We start from the raw sequence: 17,564 nt of genomic DNA, 5'->3' as shown, positions 1-17,564 counted from the left end.
TCAGCTCCAGGACATCACTGCAAGAGTTCCTCAGGGTAGTGTCCTAGGCCCAGCCATCTTCAGCTGCTTCATCAATGACCTTCCTTCCATCATAATGTCAGAAGTGGGGATGTTCACTGATGATTGCACAAGATTCACTACCACTCGTGACTCCTCAGATACTGAAGCAGTTTGTGTAGAAATGCAGCAAGACCTGGACAATATCCAGGCTTGGGCTGATAAGTGGCAAGTAACATTCGCACCACACAAGTGCCAGGCCATGACCACCTCAAACAAGAGAGAATCTAACCATCTCCCCTTGACATTCAATGGCATTACCATCACTGAATCCCCCACTATCAACATCCTAGGGGCTACCATTGACCAGAAACTGAACTGGATTAGCCATATAAATACCGTGGCTACAAGAGCAGATCAGAGGCTAGGAATCCTGAGGCGAGTAACTCACCTCCTGACTCCCCAAAGCCTGTCCACCATCTACAAGGCACAAGTCAGGAGTGTGATGGAATACTCTCCACTTATCTGGATGGGTGCAGCTCCAACAACACTCGAGAAGCTCGATGCCATCCAGGACAAAGCAGCCTGCTTGATCCACCACCTTGAACATTCACTTCCTTCACCACCAATGCACAGTGGCAGCAGTGTGTACCATCTACAAGATGCTCTGCAGCAACTCACCAAGGCACCTTTGCAGCACCTTCCAAACCCACGACCTCTACCACCTAGAAGGACAAGGGCAGCAAATGCATGGGAACACCACCACCTGCAAATTCCCCTCCAAGTCACACACCATCCTGACTTGGAACTATATCGTCATTCTTTCACTGTGGCTGGGTCAAAATCCTGGAACTCCCTTCCTAACAGCATTGTGGGTGTACCTACCCCACATGGACTGCAGTGGTTCAAGAAGGCAGCTCACCAGCACCTTCTCAAGGGCAATTAGGGATGGACAATAAATGTGGCCAGTCAGCGACGCCCACATCCCATGAAAGAATAATTTAAAATGTACTCAAATCTAAGCAGCATCAGCCTGGGGTAACAGGATTTGCAATCGGGGGAGGCTGGTAACAGAATTTGTCATCGGGAGAGGCTGGTAACAATTTGTAATCGGGAGAGGCTGGTAACCAGATTTGTAATAGGGAGTGGCTGGTAACAGAATTTGTAATAGGGAGAGGTTGGTAACAGGATGTGTCACAGTGGGAGGCTAGTAACAAAATTTGTAAGAGGGAGAGGCTGGTAACAGGATTTGTAATATGGAGAGGTTGGAAACAGGATTTGTAATAGGGAGTGGCTGGTAACAGAATTTGTAATAGGGAGAGGTTGGTAACAGAATTTGTAATAGGTAGAGGCTGGTAACCAGTTTTGTAATAGGGAGTGGCTGCTAACAGAATTTGTAATAGGGAGAGGTTAGTAACAGGATGTGTAACGGGAGAGGCTGGTAACAGAATTTGTAATGGGGAGAGGCTGGTAACAGGATTTATAATGGGGAGTGGCTAGTAACAGGATTTGTAATAGGGAGAGGTTGGTAACAGGATTTGTAATAGGGAGTGGCTGGTAACAGAATTTGTGATAGGGAGAGGTTGGTAACAGAATTTGTAATAAGAAGAGACTGGTAACAGAATTTGTAATAGGGAGTGGCTGTTAACCAGATTTGTAATCGGGAGAGGCTGGTAACAGAATTTGTAATAGGGAGAGGCTGGCAACCAGATTTGTGATAGGGAGTGGCTGGTAACCAGATTTGTAATAGTGAGTGGCTGGTAACAGAATTTGTAATAGGGAGAGGTTGGTAACCAGATTTGTAATAGTGAGTGGCTGGTAACAAAATTTGTAATAGGGAGAGGCTGGTAACCAGATTTGTAATAGTGAGTGGCTGGTAACAGAATTTGTAATAGGGAGAGGTTGGTAACCAGATTTGTAATCGGGAGAGGCTGGTAACAGAATTTGTAATAGGGAGTGGCTGTTAACCAGATTTGTAATCGGGAGAGGCTGGTAACAGAATTTGTAATAGGGAGAGGCTGTTAACCAGATTTGTAATCGGGAGAGGCTGGTGACAGGGTTACAGTAACATAGCAGGCAGCTGGATGACTCCCGACATTCAGTTACTAATCCCAGACAGATTATTGATTCCTTCTGTCTCACAGAGGCTCACGAGTTGATGTGTGGCGAGAACAGAGAATAGCAGCACGAGACAGAATAGCAAGTGAGGAATCGCGGCCAAATTCAATAACCAGGTGAGAGAGTTTGCTTGCTGTTTGTTGTCCTCAGTGCACTACAGTAATTCTCTGTGTGGGTGCATTACAGGAATGCTGCCCCCTCATTTAGGAATAAACGGGTCTTTTTCCAAGTGTCAGGCAGTGACTAGTGGGGTACCGCAAGGATCAGTGCTAGGACCTCAGCTATTCACAGTTTATATTAATGATATAGATGAGGGAATTAAATGTATTATATCCAAGTTTACAGATGACACAAAGCTGGGTGGGAGTGTGAGCTGTGAGGAGGATGCAGAGAGGCTTCAGGGTGATTTGGACAGGTTGAGTGAGTGGGCAAATACATGGCAGATGCAGTATAATGTGGATAAATGTGAGGTTCTACACTTTGGTGGCAAAAACAGAAAGGCAGATTATTATCTGAACGGCAATAGATTAGAAAGGGGGAGGTGCAGCGAGACCTGGGTATCCTTGTGCACCAGTCGCTGAAAGTAAGCATGCAGGTGCAGCAGGCAGTTAAGAAGGCAAATGGTATGTTGGCCTTCATAGCGAGAGGATTCGAGTACAGGAGCAAGGATGTCTTGCTGCAATTATACAAGGCCTTGGTGAGACCACATCTGGAATATTGTGTGCAGTTTTGGTCTCCTTCTCTGAGGAAGGATGTTCTTGCTATGGAGGGAGTGCAGCGAAGGTTCACCAGACTGATTCCTGGGATGGCAGGACTGACGTATGAAGAGAGATTGGGTCGATTAGGCTTGTATTCGCTAGAGTTTAGAAGAATGAGAGGGGATCTCATAGAAACCTACAAAATTCTAGCAAGACTGGACAGACTAGATGCAGGAAGGATGTTCCCGATGGCGGGGGAGTCCAGGACCAGGGGGCACAGTCTAAGGATATGGGGTAAGCCATTTAGGACTGAGATGAGATATTTCTTCACCCAGAGAGTGGTGAACCTGTGGAATTCTCTACCACAGAAAGCAGTTGAGGCCAAATCATTAAATATATTCAAGAAAGAGTTAGATATAGTTCTTGGGGCTAAAGGGATCAAGGGATACCGGGAGAAAGCAGGAACAGGGTACTGAGTTTGGATGATCAGCCATGATCGAATAGAATGGCAGTGCAGGCTCGAAGGGCCGAATGGCCAACTCCTGCTCCTATTTTTCTATGTTTCTTTGCTTCTATTAACATGACACGCAGGTGCAGCATTACCATAAAGTTGCGTTTGCATTTCGTTGTAATGCTATGCTGCGCATGTCACGGTAACGCTGCGTGGGTCCCGGTAACGCTGCGCATGTCACGGTAACGCTGCGCATGTCACGGTAACGCTGCGTGGGTCCCGGTAACGCTGCGTGGGTCCCGGTAACGCTGCGCATGTCACGGTAACGCTGCGTGGGTCCCGGTAACGCTGCGTGGGTCCCGGTAAAGCTGCGTGGGTCCCGGGAACGCTGCGTGGGCCCCGGTAACGCTGCGTGGGCCCCGGTAACGCTGCGTGGGCCCCGGTAACGCTGCGTGGGTCACGGTAAAGTTGCACATGCGTTGGGTAAGGGTATTGAAATTTACAGAACCAAGGCAGGTGGTTTAATATATGAATCAGTATGAGCCAGTTGAAATGTGGAACAAGCTGAATGGCCTTCGCCTGTTCCTATGAATGATGGAACAGGCTTGAGGGGTTTCATGGCCTCCTTGTCCTATAATGCAATTGCACTTGTCTCGCGCAGGTTGTCTCCAGCATTTCTGGAGCCTGCAGCTCCCATTCGGACTGCGAAGGCGGAGCGACGGTATCAGGAGAGGCTCCGGGTGCAGAGTCCGGACCTGCCCATGGGTCGGGACAAGGAGATGTCCCCTGCAGAGCGTCGGGCGCTGGAGGCAGAGAAACGAGCCATGTGGAGGGCAGCAAGGTAAGGCCCAACTCACTGGACATTCCAGCACTGTATGCACCAAAAGGTGGGCCTGCACATGCATTACCTAGCCAGCTGTACTCCAGTCTGTGACATCTCCCCTACCCTCACTACTGCCTTGCTCTGTAGCTCAGCCAGTTAGTGCAGCGTGCTCAGCTCACTCCAAACTGCATCTTGGCCTGTGCTGAATTAGCTGCAAACTCAGGGCGAGGAGTACTCATTACTTACCCTAACCCCGGAATTGCAACAGTCAAGGATGTATCCTTGGTCCAATGAGCACTCCTGGAACACGCTGTAACATGTGTGTTGGGTGAGAGCAGGATTGGGCTTGGGGTCGGCCCTGAGGCACAACACGGTTCAACAGCCTCACAGTTTAGGTTTGCACACCTACAGTGTCTGTGGGTCTCATACCCCAGAATTAATACCTGTGGGATCCGCACCAATCCCAGTGAGAGTCAGTGTGTTTTCAACCCATACCCCAGTGAGAGTCAGTGTGTTTGGAACCTATACCCCAGTGAGAGTCAGTGTGTGGGACCCGTACCCCAGTGAGAGTCAGTGTGTTTGGAACCTATACCCCAGTGAGAGTCAGTGTGTGTGGAACCCGTACCCCAGTGAGAGTCAGTGTGTGTGGAACCCGTACCCCAGTGAGAGTCAGTATGTGGGACCCGTACCCCAGTGAGAGTCAGTGTGTGTGAGACCCGTACCCCAGTGAGAGTCAGTGTGTGTGGGACCCATACCCCAGTGAGAGTCAGTGTGTGTGAGACCCGTACCCCAGTGAGAGTCAGTGTGTATGGAACCCGTACCCCAGTGAGAGTCAGTGTGTGTGGGACCCGTACCCCAGTGAGAGTCAGTGTGTGTGGGACCCGTACCCCAATGAGAGTCAGTGTGTGTGGGACCCGTACCCCAGTGCGAGTCAGTGTGTGTGGAACCCGTACCCCAGTGAGAGTCAGTGTGTGTGGGACCCGTACCCCAGTGAGAGTCAGTGTGTGTGGGACCCGTACCCCAGTGAGAGTCAGTGTGTGTGGGACCCGTACCCCAGTGAGAGTCAGTGTGTGTGGGACCCGTACCCCAGTGAGAGTCAGTGTGTGGAACCCGTACCCCAGTGAGTGTCAGTGTGTGTGGGACCCATACCCCAGTGCGAGTCAGTGTGTGTGGGACCCATACCCCAGTGAAAGTCAGTGTGTATGGAACCCGTACCCCAGTGAGAGTCAGTGTGAGGGACCCGTACCCCAGTGAGAGTCAGTGTGTGTGGGACCCGTATCCCAGTGAGAGTCAGTGTGTATGGAACCCGTACCCCAGTGAGAGTCAGTGTGTGAGGGACCCGTACCCCAGTGAGAGTCAGTGTGTGGAACCCATACCCCAGTGAAAGTCAGTGTGTATGGAACCCGTACCCCAGTGAGAGTCAGTGTGAGGGACCCGTACCCCAGTGAGAGTCAGTGTGTGTGGGATCCGTACCCCAGTGAGAGTCAGTGTGTGTGGGACCCGTACCCCAGTGAGAGTCAGTGTGTGTGGGACCCGTACCCCAGTGAGAGTCAGTGTGTGTGGGACCCGTACCCCAGTGAGAGTCAGTGTGTATGGAACCCGTACCCCAGTGAGAGTCAGTGTGTGAGGGACCCGTACCCCAGTGAGAGTCAGTGTGTGGAACCCGTACCCCAGTGAGTGTCAGTGTGTGTGGGACCCATACCCCAGTGAGAGTCAGTGTGTGTGGGACCCATACCCCAGTGAAAGTCAGTGTGTATGGAACCGGTACCCCAGTGAGAGTCAGTGTGAGGGACCCGTACCCCAGTGAGAGTCAGTGTGTGTGGAACCCGTATCCCAGTGAGTGTCAGTGTGTGTGGAACCCATACCCCAGTGAAAGTCAGTATGTGTGGGACCCGTACCCCAGTGAGAGTCAGTGTGTCTGGGACCCGTACCCCAGTGAGAGTCAGTGTGTGTGGGACCCGTACCCCAGTGAGAGTCAGTGTGTCTGGGACCCGTATCCCAGTGAGTGTCAGTGTGTGTGGAACCCATACCCCAGTGAAAGTCAGTATGTGTGGGACCCGTACCCCAGTGAGAGTCAGTGTGTGTGGGACCCGTACCCCAGTGAGAGTCAGTGTGTGTGGGACCCGTACCCCAGTGAGAGTCAGTGTGTCTGGGACCCGTACCCCAGTGAGAGTCAGTGTGTCTGGGACCCGTATCCCAGTGAGTGTCGGTATCTGTGGGATCCTCAGTGTACTAATGGGATGTGTTTGAGGTATTCAGGGAGAGGTGCATCACCAATGGAACGTGTTTGGAGTATAGCATTACCAGAACATTCCAGAATTGTTGGGACGGTCGGTGCGATGTTTGTCGTTGTTTTAAAGAGACGAATTTGGGACTTTGATCTCTCTCTGTGGAGTTCCTTCCTCATTCTGTTGCAAATATTCTTCCTTTTCTCTTCCCTTCCATGTGCCTCTCTTATTTCTGATTTCTCCTTTGTCTTTGTGCTTTTTTTTCTCCTGTCTGCCACCACCTCCTCTCACGGTTCAGACACCAAGCCCTCGAGGACGATCTCAAACAGTACGAACAGGACCGCGCGCGCCGCCTTTACCTGTCACGCCAGCGGGCAGCTGAAAGGGCTGGTCCAGGCCTGGGGACCAGTGTCAAACACCTTCCGCTGGCCAGGCAGGAGCCCCCATACAGTGACTTCAGGTGTGGAGCTGACATGTGCATGCTGCATCCTGCATGCTGAATTCCAGCCTTACTTATAACTGCCTGTGCCTTCAATTACTTCACTGTTTGATTGACTATAACAACATCTTGATTTTATATAGTGCCTATAACTTAGTCTAATATCCCAAAGCACTTCATAGGAGTGTTAATCAGACAATATTTGACACTGTGCCTAAGCATTCGGGCAGGTGATCAAACACTCGGTCAAAGAGGTAGCTTTTAAGAAGCATCTTAGGAAGAAAGAAAGGTTTAGGGAGGGAATTCCAGAGCTTAGGGGCAAGAAGCTGAAGGCATGGCTGCCATTATTGGAGTGATGGAAATAGGGATGTACAGGAGGCCAGAAAGAGGTTCTGTTGAGGGAGTTTAAGTTAGGAGCTAACTTAAAAAAGAAGAACCACAAAGGTAATAATCTCTGAATTACTACCTGAGCCACGAACAAATTGCCATAAGGTAAATAAGATCAGAGAATTGAATGTGTGGCACAAAGACTGATGAGGGAGAAGTGGGTTTCAATTCATGGGGCACCAACACCAGTAGTAAGGAAAGTGGGAGTCATATCATTGGGACAGTCTTCACCTGAACTGTGCTGGGACCAGTGTTCTGGCGAATCGTATAGCAAGGGCTGTAGAGAGGGCTTTCAAGTAAATAGTGGGGAGAAATTTGGAAAGTTGATGAGAAAGGGCAAGGCAAGATGGATAATGGTAACCAGACTGTGACAGGAAAGGACAGAGTGTACAAACATAAAGAGTACCAGCAAATAGGGTTAAACTAGGGAAAATGGAAGGGCTCGTTATCTGATTTTTTAAAAAAAATCTGTTCATGGGATTGGGCATCGCTGGCGAGGGCAGCATTTATTGCCCATCCCTAATTGTCCTTGAGAAGGTGGTGGTGAGCTGTGCTCTTGAACCGTTGCAGTCCATGTGGGGTAGGTACATCCACAGTGCTGTTAGGAAGGGAGTTCCAGGATTTTGACCCAGCGACAGTGAAGGAACGGCAATATAGTTCCAAGTCAGGATGATGTGTGACTTGGAGGGGAACTTGCAGGTGGTGGTGTTCCCATGTATCTGCTGCCCTTGTCCTTCTAGTTGGTAGAGGTCGTGGGTTTGGAAGGTGCTGTCTAAAAAAAAAAAAAATGATGGATGAAAGGTCATTGATGAAGCAGCTGAAGATGGTTGGGCCTAGGACACGGCCCTGAGGAACTCCTGCAGTGATGTCCTGGAGCTCAGATGATTGACCTCCAACAACCACAACCATCTTCCTTTCTGCTAGGTATGACTCCAGCCATGAGAGAGTTTTCTTCCTGATTCCATTTGACTCAGGTTTTGCTAGGGCTCCTTGATGTCATACGGTCAAATGCAGCCTTGATGTCAAAGACAGTCGCTCTCACCTCATCTCTTGAATTCAGCTCTTTTGTCCATATTTGAACCAAGGTTGTAATGAGGTCAGGCCCTGGAGGAACCCAAACTGAGTGTCACTGAGCAGGTTATTGCGAAGCAAGTGCCGCTTGATGGCACTGTCGACAACCTCTTCCTTCACTGCTGATGATTGAGAGTAGACTGATGGGGCGGTAATTGGTCGGGTTGAACTTGTCCTGCTTTTTGTGTACAGGACATACCTGGGCAATTTTCCACATTAACATAGAAAACATAGAAAAATAGGAGCAGAAGTAGGCCATCCCAGGAATCAGTCTGGTGAACCTTCACTGCACTCCCTCCATAGCAAGAACATCCTTCCTCAGATAAGGAGACCAAAACGTTGTCGGGTAGATGCCAGTGTTGCAGCTGTGCTAGAACAGCTTGGCTAGGGGCATGGCTAGTTCTGGAGCACAGGGCTTTAGTACTATTGCCAGAATGTTGTTGGGGCCCGTAGCCTTTTGCAGTATCCAGTGCCTTCAGCTATTTCTTGATATCACGTGGAGTGAATCGGATTGGCTGGGGACTGGCATCTGAGATGTTGAGGACCTCAGGAGGAGGCCAAGATGGATCATCCACTTGGCACTCCTGGCTGAAGCTGATTGCAAATGCTTCAGCTTCATCTTTTGCACTGATGTGCTCTGCTCCTCCATCGTTGTGGGTGAGGATATTTGTGGAGCCTCCTCCTCCTGCCAGTTGTTTAATTGTCCACCACCGTTCACTGGATATGGCAGGACGACAGAGCTTAGATATGATATGTTGGTTGTGGGATCACTTAGCTCTGTCTATCACATGCTGCTTCTGCTGTTTGGCATTCAAGTAGTCCTGTCTTGTACTGTCCTGACTGATTCCTTATTTTTAGGTATGCTTGGTGCTGCTTCTGGCATGCCCTCCTGCAGTCTTCATTGAACCAGGGTTGGTGCCCCGGCTTGATGGTAATGATCAAGTTGGGGTATGCCGAGCCATGAGGTTACAGATTGTGGTTGAATACAACTCTGCTGCTGATGATGGCCCCCAGCGCCTCATGAATGCCCAGTTTGCAATCTGTTTGAAATCTATTCCATTTTGCACTGTGGTCGTGCCGCACAACACGATGCTGGAAATTTTGTTTCCACGAAGACTGTGGTCACTCATAGAGTCGTACAGCATAGAAACAGGCCCTTCGGCCCACCGCGTCCATGCCGACCATAATGCCTGCCTATACTAATCCTACCTGCCTGCATTAATTCCATATCCCTCTATGCCTTTCTCACTCCTACCAACACTGTCATCGACAGATGCATCTGTGACAGGTAGATTGGTGAGGATGGGTTCAAGCACTTGGAGGAAGCACTGAGGGTGGCGAGGGCACAAAATGTACTCTGGGTGGGGGACTTCAATGTCCATCGCCAAGAGTGGCTTGGTAGCACTACTACTGACCGAGCTGGCCAAGTCCTAAAGGACATATCTGCTAGACTGGGTATGCGGCAGGTGGTGAGGGAACCAACAAGAGGGGAAAACATACTTGACCTCGTCCTCACCAATCTGCCTGCCGCAGATGCTTCTGTCCATGACAGTATTGGTAGGATTGACCACCGCACAGTCCTTGAGGCGAAGTCCCACCTTCAGATTGAGGATACCCTCCATTGTGTTGTGTGGCACTACCACCGTGCTAAATGGGATAGATTTCGAACAGATCTAGCAATGCAAAACTGGGCATCCATGAGGCGCTGTGGGCCATCAGCAGCAGCAGAATTGTACTCAACCACAATCTGTAACCTCATGGCCCAGCATATCCCCCACTCTACCATTACCATCAAGCCAGGAGACCAACCCTGGTTCAATGAAGAGTGCAGGAGGGCATGCCAGGAGCAGCACCAGGCTTACCTCAAAATGAAGTGTCAACCTGGTGAAGCTACAACACAGGACTATCTGCGTGCCAAACTGCATCAGCAGCATGCGATATGGCTAAGCGATCCCATAACCAACGGATCAGATCTAAGCTCTGCAGTCCTGCCACATCCAGCCGTGAATGGTGGTGGACAATTAAACAACTAACTGCAGGAGGTGGCTCCACAAATATCCCCATTCTCAATGATGGGAGAGCCCAGCACATCATTGCGAAAGATAAGGCTGAAGCATTTGCAACAATCTTCAGCCAGAAGTGCCGAGTTGATGATCCATTTCGGCCCCCTCCTGAAGTCCCCAGCATCACAGATGCCAGACTTCAACCAATTTGATTCACTCTGCATGATATCAAGAAACGACTGAAGTCACTGGATACTGCAAAAGCTATGGGCCCTGATAAAATTCTGGCAATAGTACTGAAGACCTGTGCTCCAGAACTTGCCGCTCCCCTAGCCAAGCTGTTCCAGTACAGCTACAACACTGGCATCTACCCTGCAATGTGGAAAATTGCCCAGGTATGTCCTGTACACAAAAAGCAGGACAAGTCCAACCCAGCCAATTACCGTCCCATCAGCCTACTCTCAATCATCAGTAAAGTGTTGGAAGGTGTCATCAACAGTGCCATCAAGCGGCACTTGCTTAGCAATAACCTGCTCAGTGACGCTCAGTTTGGCTTCCACCAGGGCCAATCAGCTCCTGACCTCATTACAGCCTTGGACAAAAGAGCTGAACTCAAGAGGTGAGGTGAGAGTGACTGCCCTTGACATCAAGGCAGCATTTGACCGAGTATGGCATCAAAGAGCCCTAGCAAAACTGAGGTCAATGGGAATCGGGGAAAACCCTCCGCTGGCTGGAGTCATACCTAGCGCAAGGAAGATGGTTGTAGTTGTTGGTGGTCAATCATCTGAGCTCCAGGACATCACTGCAGGAGTTCCTCAGGGTAGTGTCCTCGCCCAACCATCTTTAGCTGCTTCATCAATGACCTTCCTTCAATCATAAGGTCAGAAGTGGGGATGTTCGTTGATGATTGCACAATGTTCAGCACCATTCGTGGCTCCTCAGATTTTGAAGCAGTCCGTGTAGAAATGGAGCAAGATCTGGACAATTTCCAGGCTTGGGCTGATAAGTGGCAAGTAACATTTGCGCCACACAAGTGCCAGGCAATGAGCATCTCCAACAAGAGAGAATCTAACCATCTCCCCTTGACATTCAACGGCATTACCATTGCTGAATCCCCCACGATCAACATCCTAGGGGCTACCATTGAACCAGAAACTGAACTGGAGTAGCCATATAAATACTGTGGCTACAAGAGCAGGTCAGAGGCTAGGAATCCTGAGGCGAGTAACTCACCTCCTGACTCCCCAAAGCCTGTCCACCATCTACAAGGCACAAGTCAGGAGTGTGATGGAATACTCTCCACTTGCCTGGATGGGTGCAGCTCCAACAACACTCAAGAAGCTCGACACCATCCAGGACAAAGCAGCCCGCTTGATTGGCACCCCATCTACAAACATTCACTCCCTCCACCACCGACGCACAGTGGCAGCAGTGTGTACCATCTACAAGATGCACTGCAGCAATGCACCAAGGCTCCTTAGACAGCACCTTCCAAACCCACGACCTCTACCACCTAGAAGGACAACGGCAGCAAATGCATGGGAACACCACCACCTGCAAGTTCCCCTCCAAGTCGCACACCATCCTGACTTGGAACTATATCGCCGTTCCTTCACTGTCTTTGGGTCAAAATCCTGGAACTCTCTTCCTAACAGCACTGTTGGTGTACCTACCCCACATGAACTGCAGCAGTTCAAGAAGGCAGCTCACCACCACCTTCTCAAGGGCAATTAGGGATGGGCAATAAATGCTGGCCTGGTCTGCTACACCCACATCCCATGAATGAATAAAAAAAAAGTAGGTTTTTCCCTCCTGTTGGTTCCCTCACCACCTGCCGTACACCCAATCGAGCAGCTATGTCTTTTAGGGCTCGGTCAGTAGTGGTGCTACTGAGCCACTCTTGGTGACGGACATTGAAGTCCCCCACCCAGAGTACATTCTGTGCCCTTGCCACCCTCAGTGCATCCTTTAAGTAGTGTTCAACATGGAAGAGTACTGATTCATCAGCTGAGGGAAGGGGGGCAGTAGGTGATAATCAGCAGCATGTTTCCGTGCCCATGTTTGACCTGATGCACTGAGACTTCATGGAGTCTGGAGTCAATGTTGTGGAGGTCTGTTCAGAGTTCTGAGGCGTGACACTGGTGGGGAGGAGGGGAGGAGTGAGATTATCAATGTGGGGGGTGGTGGGTGGAGCAGGGAAAACTGTGGAGATAGTGGGAATGAGTTGAAGGGCAAATGTTACGAGTTTGGGGGCAAGTTCAGGTTGGGAATGAAGTTCATTTTGGTGGTATAGGCCCAAATATAAACATTGCAGGGCTGGGTAGGAAAAGGCTTCCAGCGTTTATTTACATTTTTACAAACAATGCAACATAATATAACTTGAAAAATTTAAATTTCTTCTGAGGGCTTGAAACCATTTAAAAATGGCACAGGCACCTGCACGGTGGCAGAGAATTCCAGAGATTCACCACCCTCAGTTTTAAATGTGTGACCCCTTATTCTGTAACTGTGTCCCCTAGTTCGAGATTCCCCCACCAGTGGAAACATATTCTCAACATCTACCCTGTCAAGCCCCCTTAGAATTTTATATGTTTCAATAAGATCACCTCTCATTCTTCTAAACTCCAATGAATAAAAGCCTAACCTGTTTAGCCATTCTTGATAAGACAACCCCTTCATCCCAGGAATCAGCCTAGTGAGCCTTTTCTGAACTGCCTCCAATGCTAGTATATCCTTCTTTAAATATGGGGACTGAAACTGTACACAGTACTCCAGGTGTGGCCTCACCAACACCCTGTACAGTTGTAACAAGACTTCCCTATTTTTAAACTCTAACCCCCAAGCAACAAAGGCCAAAATTCCATTTGCCTTCCTAATTACTTGCTGCACCTGCATGCTAACATTTTGTGTTTCATGCACAACAACACCCAGATCCTTCTGTACTGCAGTATTTTGTAGTCTTTCGCCATCCAAATAATAATCTGCCTTTTTATTTTTCCTAACAAAGTGGATGACCTCACACTTACCCACATTGAACTCCATCTGCCAAGTTTTTGCCCACTCACTTAATTTATCTATATCCCTTTGCAGATTCTTTGTGTCCTCATCACAACATGCCTTCCCACCTATATTTGTATCGTCAGCAAATTTGGATACACTACACTCTGTCCCTTCCTCCAAGTCATTAATATAGATAGTAAATAGACTGCATAGAGTGGGCTTCGCAATCAGAAACTCTTTGCTCAGCACCTTCAAATAGCTCGGAATGCATGCTGCCCATCCGACTGTTCACCGCCTCTGGTCCAGTACACCTACTCAGCATCTATACTCAAACACTCTGCTCCCCACCTGAAGCTAAAGACCAGTTCTACGAGGAACTCCATAATATCATTAGTAGCATCCCCAATACCGAACATTTGTTCCTGCTGGGGGACTTTAACGCCAGGGTTGAGGCCGACCATGACTCATGGCCCTTCTGTCTTGGGTGCTATGGCATTGGAAGGATGAATGAGAATGGACAGAGACTGCTGGAGTTGTGTACCTATCACAACCTCTGCATCACCAACTCGTTCTTTCATACTAAACCCTGTCACCAGGTTTCACGGAGACACCCAAGATCACATCGTTGGCACCAGCTGGACCTCATCGGCACAAGGCGAGCCTCTATAAGCAGAAGCATCACTCCAAGCAGAAGGGCCACCCACGCATCAACACTAACAGAATTTCTTATCCACAGCTGTTACATAAATTTCTAAATTCACTTGAAAAAGCCCTTCAAAAACACTCCCACAGGGGATGCAGAGACCAAGTGGGCCCACATCAGAGACGCCATCTGACACAGCAATGACCACCTGTGGCAAACGTGAGAAGCAGAATGCAGACTGGTTTCAATCTCACTTTGAAGAGCTGGAACCTGTCATAGCCGCTAAGTGCATTGCACTGTTGAACTACAAGAAAGCCCCCAGCGAGTGAACGTCCATAGCACTTAAAGCAGCCAGAAGCGCTGCACAAAGAACAGCCAGGCGCTGTGCAAATGACTACTGGCAACACCTATGCAGTCGTATTCAGCTGGCGTCCAACACCGGAAACATCAGAGGAATGTATGTTGGCATTAAGAGAGCTTTTGGGCCCACCATCAAGAAGATCGTCCCCCTCCAATCTAAATCTGGGGACACGATCAGTGATCAACGCAAGCAAATGGACCGCTGGGTGGAGCACTACCTAGAACTGTACTCCAGGGAGAATGTTGTCACTGAGACCGCCCTCAATGCAGCCCAGTCTCTGCCAGTCATGGATGAGCTGGACATACAGCCAACAAAATCGGAACTCAGTGATACCATTGATTCTCTCGCCAGTGGAAAAGCCCCTGGGAAGGACAGCATTACCCCTGAAATAATCAAGAGTGTCAAGCCTGCTATACTCTCAGCATTCCATGAACTGCTTTGCCTGTGCTGGGATGAGGGAGCAGTACCACAGGACATGCGTGATGCCAATATCATCACCCTCTTTAAGAACAAGGGTGACCACGGTGACTGCAACAACTACCGTGGAATCTCCCTGCTCAGCAGAGTGGGAAAAGTCTTCACTCGAGTCGTTTTAAACAGGCTCCAGAAGCTGGCTGAGCGTGTCTACCCTGAGGCACAGTGTGGCTTTCGAACCGAGAGATCCACCGTTGACGTGCTGTTCTCCCTTCGCCAGCTACAGGAGAAATGACGCGAACAACAGATGCCCCTCTACGTTGTTTTCATAAATCTCACCAAAACCTTTGACCTCGTCAGCAGACGTGGTCTCTTTAGACTACTAGAAAAGATCGGATGTCCACCAAAGCTACTAAGTATCATCACCTCATTCCATGACAATATGAAAGGCACAATCCTATCCTGAGTGGCATGAAACAGGGCTGTGTTCTCACACCTACACTGTTTGGGATCATCTTCTCCCTGCCGTTCTCATATACGTTCAAGTCTTCAGAAGAAGGAATTTTCCTTCACACAAGATCAGATGGCAGGTTGTTCAACCTTGCCCATCTAAGAGCGAAGACCAAAGTACGGAAGGTCCTCATCAGGGAACTCCTTTTTGCTGACGATGCTGCTTTAACATCTCACACTGAAGAGTGTCTGCAGAGACTCATCAACAGGATTGCGGCTGCCAGCAACGAATTTGGCCTAAACATCAGCCTCAAGAAAACAAACATCATGGGACAGGACGTCAGAAATGCTCCATCCATCAACATCGGCGACCACGCTCTGGAAGTGGTTCAAGAGTTCATCTACCTAGGCTCAACTATCACCAGTAACCTGTCTCTCTATGCAGAAATCAACAAGCACATGGGAAATGCGTCCGCTGCTATGTCCAGACTGGCCAAGAGATTGTGGGAAAATGGCGCACTGACACAGAACACAAAAGTCCGAGTGTATCAAGCTTGTGTCCTCAGTACCTTGCTCTACGGCAGCGAGGCCTGGACAACGTATGTCAGCCAAGAGCTCTGTCTCAATTCATTCCATCTTCGCTGCCTCCGGAGAATCCTTGGCATCAGGTGGCAGGACCGTATCTCCAACACAGAAGTCCTCGAGGTGGCCAACATCCCCAGCTTGTACACACTACTGAGCCAGTGGCACTTCAGATGGCTTGGCCATGTGAGCCGCATGGAAGATGGCAGGATCCCCAAAGACACATTGTACAGCGAGCTCGTCACTGGCATCAGACCCACCGGCCGTCCATGTCTCCGCTTTAAAGACGTCTGCAAACGCGACATGAAGTCCTGTGACATTGACCACAAGTTGTGGGAGTCAGTTGCCAGTGTTCGCCAGAGCTGGCGGACAGCCATAAAGACAGGGCTAAAGTGTGGCGAGTCGAAGAGACTTAGCAGTTGGCAGGAAAAAAGACAGAAGCGCAAGGAGAGAGCCAACTGTGTAACAGCCCCGACAACCAATTTTATCTGCAGCACCTCTGGAAGAGGCTGTCACTCTAGAATTGGCCTTTACAGCCACTCCAGGCACTGCTGCACAAATCACTGACCACCTCCAGGCACTTACCCATTGTCTCTCGAGACAAGGAGGCCAAAGAAAGAAAGAAGAAAGTTGAGGCCCTGGGACTGATCCTTGTGGCACCCCACTAGTTTATTTATTTATTTAGAGATACAGCACTGAAACAGGCCCTTCGGCCCACCTCAACCTGAAAAAGACCCATTAATCCCAACTCTCTGCCTTCTGTGTGTTGGCCAATCCTCAATCCATGCCAACACATTACCCTCAATACCCTGAGCTCTTATTTTGTGCAATAACCTTTTATGTGGCACCTTATCAAACACCTTCTGAAAATCCAAATACACTACATCTACCAGTTCCCCTTTATCCACTCCGCTTGTTATATCTTCCAAGAACTCTAATAAATTTGTCAAACATGATTTCCCTTTCATAAAACCATGTTGACTCTGTTTGATTGCATTATGTTTTTCTAAATGTCCTGCTATTTCTTCATTAATAATCGACTCCAGCATTTTCCCAGTGACAGATGTTAAGCTAACTGGTCTATAGTTTCCTGCTTTTTGCCTCCCTCCTTTCTTGAACAGGGACGTCACATTAGCGGTTTTCCAATCCGCTGGTACCCTACCGGAATCCAGTGAGTTTTGGTATATTATGATCAATGTCTCCACTATCTCTGCAGCCACTTCTTTTAAAACCCTTGGATGCAGGCCATCAGGTCCTGGCGACTTGTCTGCCTTTAGTCCCATCAGTTTGTGCAGCACCTTTTCCCTTGTGATAGAGATTGTTACAAGTTCCTCCCTCCCATTTACACCTTGTTCGTCTATTATTGTTGGGATGTTTATAGTGTCCTCCACCGTGAAGACCGATGCAAAATATTGGTTTAAATTATCTGCCATTTCCCTGTTCCCTGTTATTAATTCCCCAGTCTCATCATCTAAGGGTCCCACACTTACTTTAGCTACTCTCTTCCTTTTTATATACTTGTAGAAGCTCTTACTGTTTGTTTTTATATTTCTTGCCAATTTACTGTTATCAGTTTTCTCCCTCTTTATTAGTTTTTTAGTCATCTGCTGCTGGTTTCTAAAAAATTCCCAATCCTCTGGCCTACCACTAGCTTTCCCTGCATTGTACACCTTTGTTTTTGATCTGATAATCTCCTTAACTTCCTTTGTTATCCACGGGTGGTTCGTCGTTCTCAACGAGTCCTTCCTTCCGACTGGAATAAATGTTTGCTGAGTGTTATGAAATATCTGCTTAAAAATCTGCCACTGCTCATCTACTGACTCCCCCGATAGTCTATTTTCCCAGCGCACTTTAGACAACTGTTTCTCCATACCTTTGTAATCGCCCTTGTTTAAGTTG

At 48.9% G+C, this 17,564-nt stretch overlaps 1 protein-coding gene across 1 annotated transcript in view; it reads left to right on the top strand.

Moving 5' to 3' along the window:
- Nucleotides 1-17,564, top strand: part of scrib (scribble planar cell polarity protein) — a 542,315-nt gene that overhangs the window by 476,837 nt on the left and 47,914 nt on the right. Inside the window, exons 37-38 of the mRNA XM_068016616.1 lie at nt 3,926-4,105; nt 6,614-6,775. Of these exons, the coding sequence (XP_067872717.1) occupies nt 3,926-4,105; nt 6,614-6,775 (342 nt within the window). The remainder of the gene's footprint in view (nt 1-3,925; nt 4,106-6,613; nt 6,776-17,564) is intronic.

The sequence above is a fragment of the Heterodontus francisci genome, chromosome 2, assembly GCF_036365525.1.
Source record: "Heterodontus francisci isolate sHetFra1 chromosome 2, sHetFra1.hap1, whole genome shotgun sequence".
Lineage (NCBI taxonomy): Eukaryota > Metazoa > Chordata > Chondrichthyes > Heterodontiformes > Heterodontidae > Heterodontus > Heterodontus francisci.
Note: the sequence above shows the minus strand (reverse complement) of the source record. Positions and strands in the feature narration are given on the sequence as shown.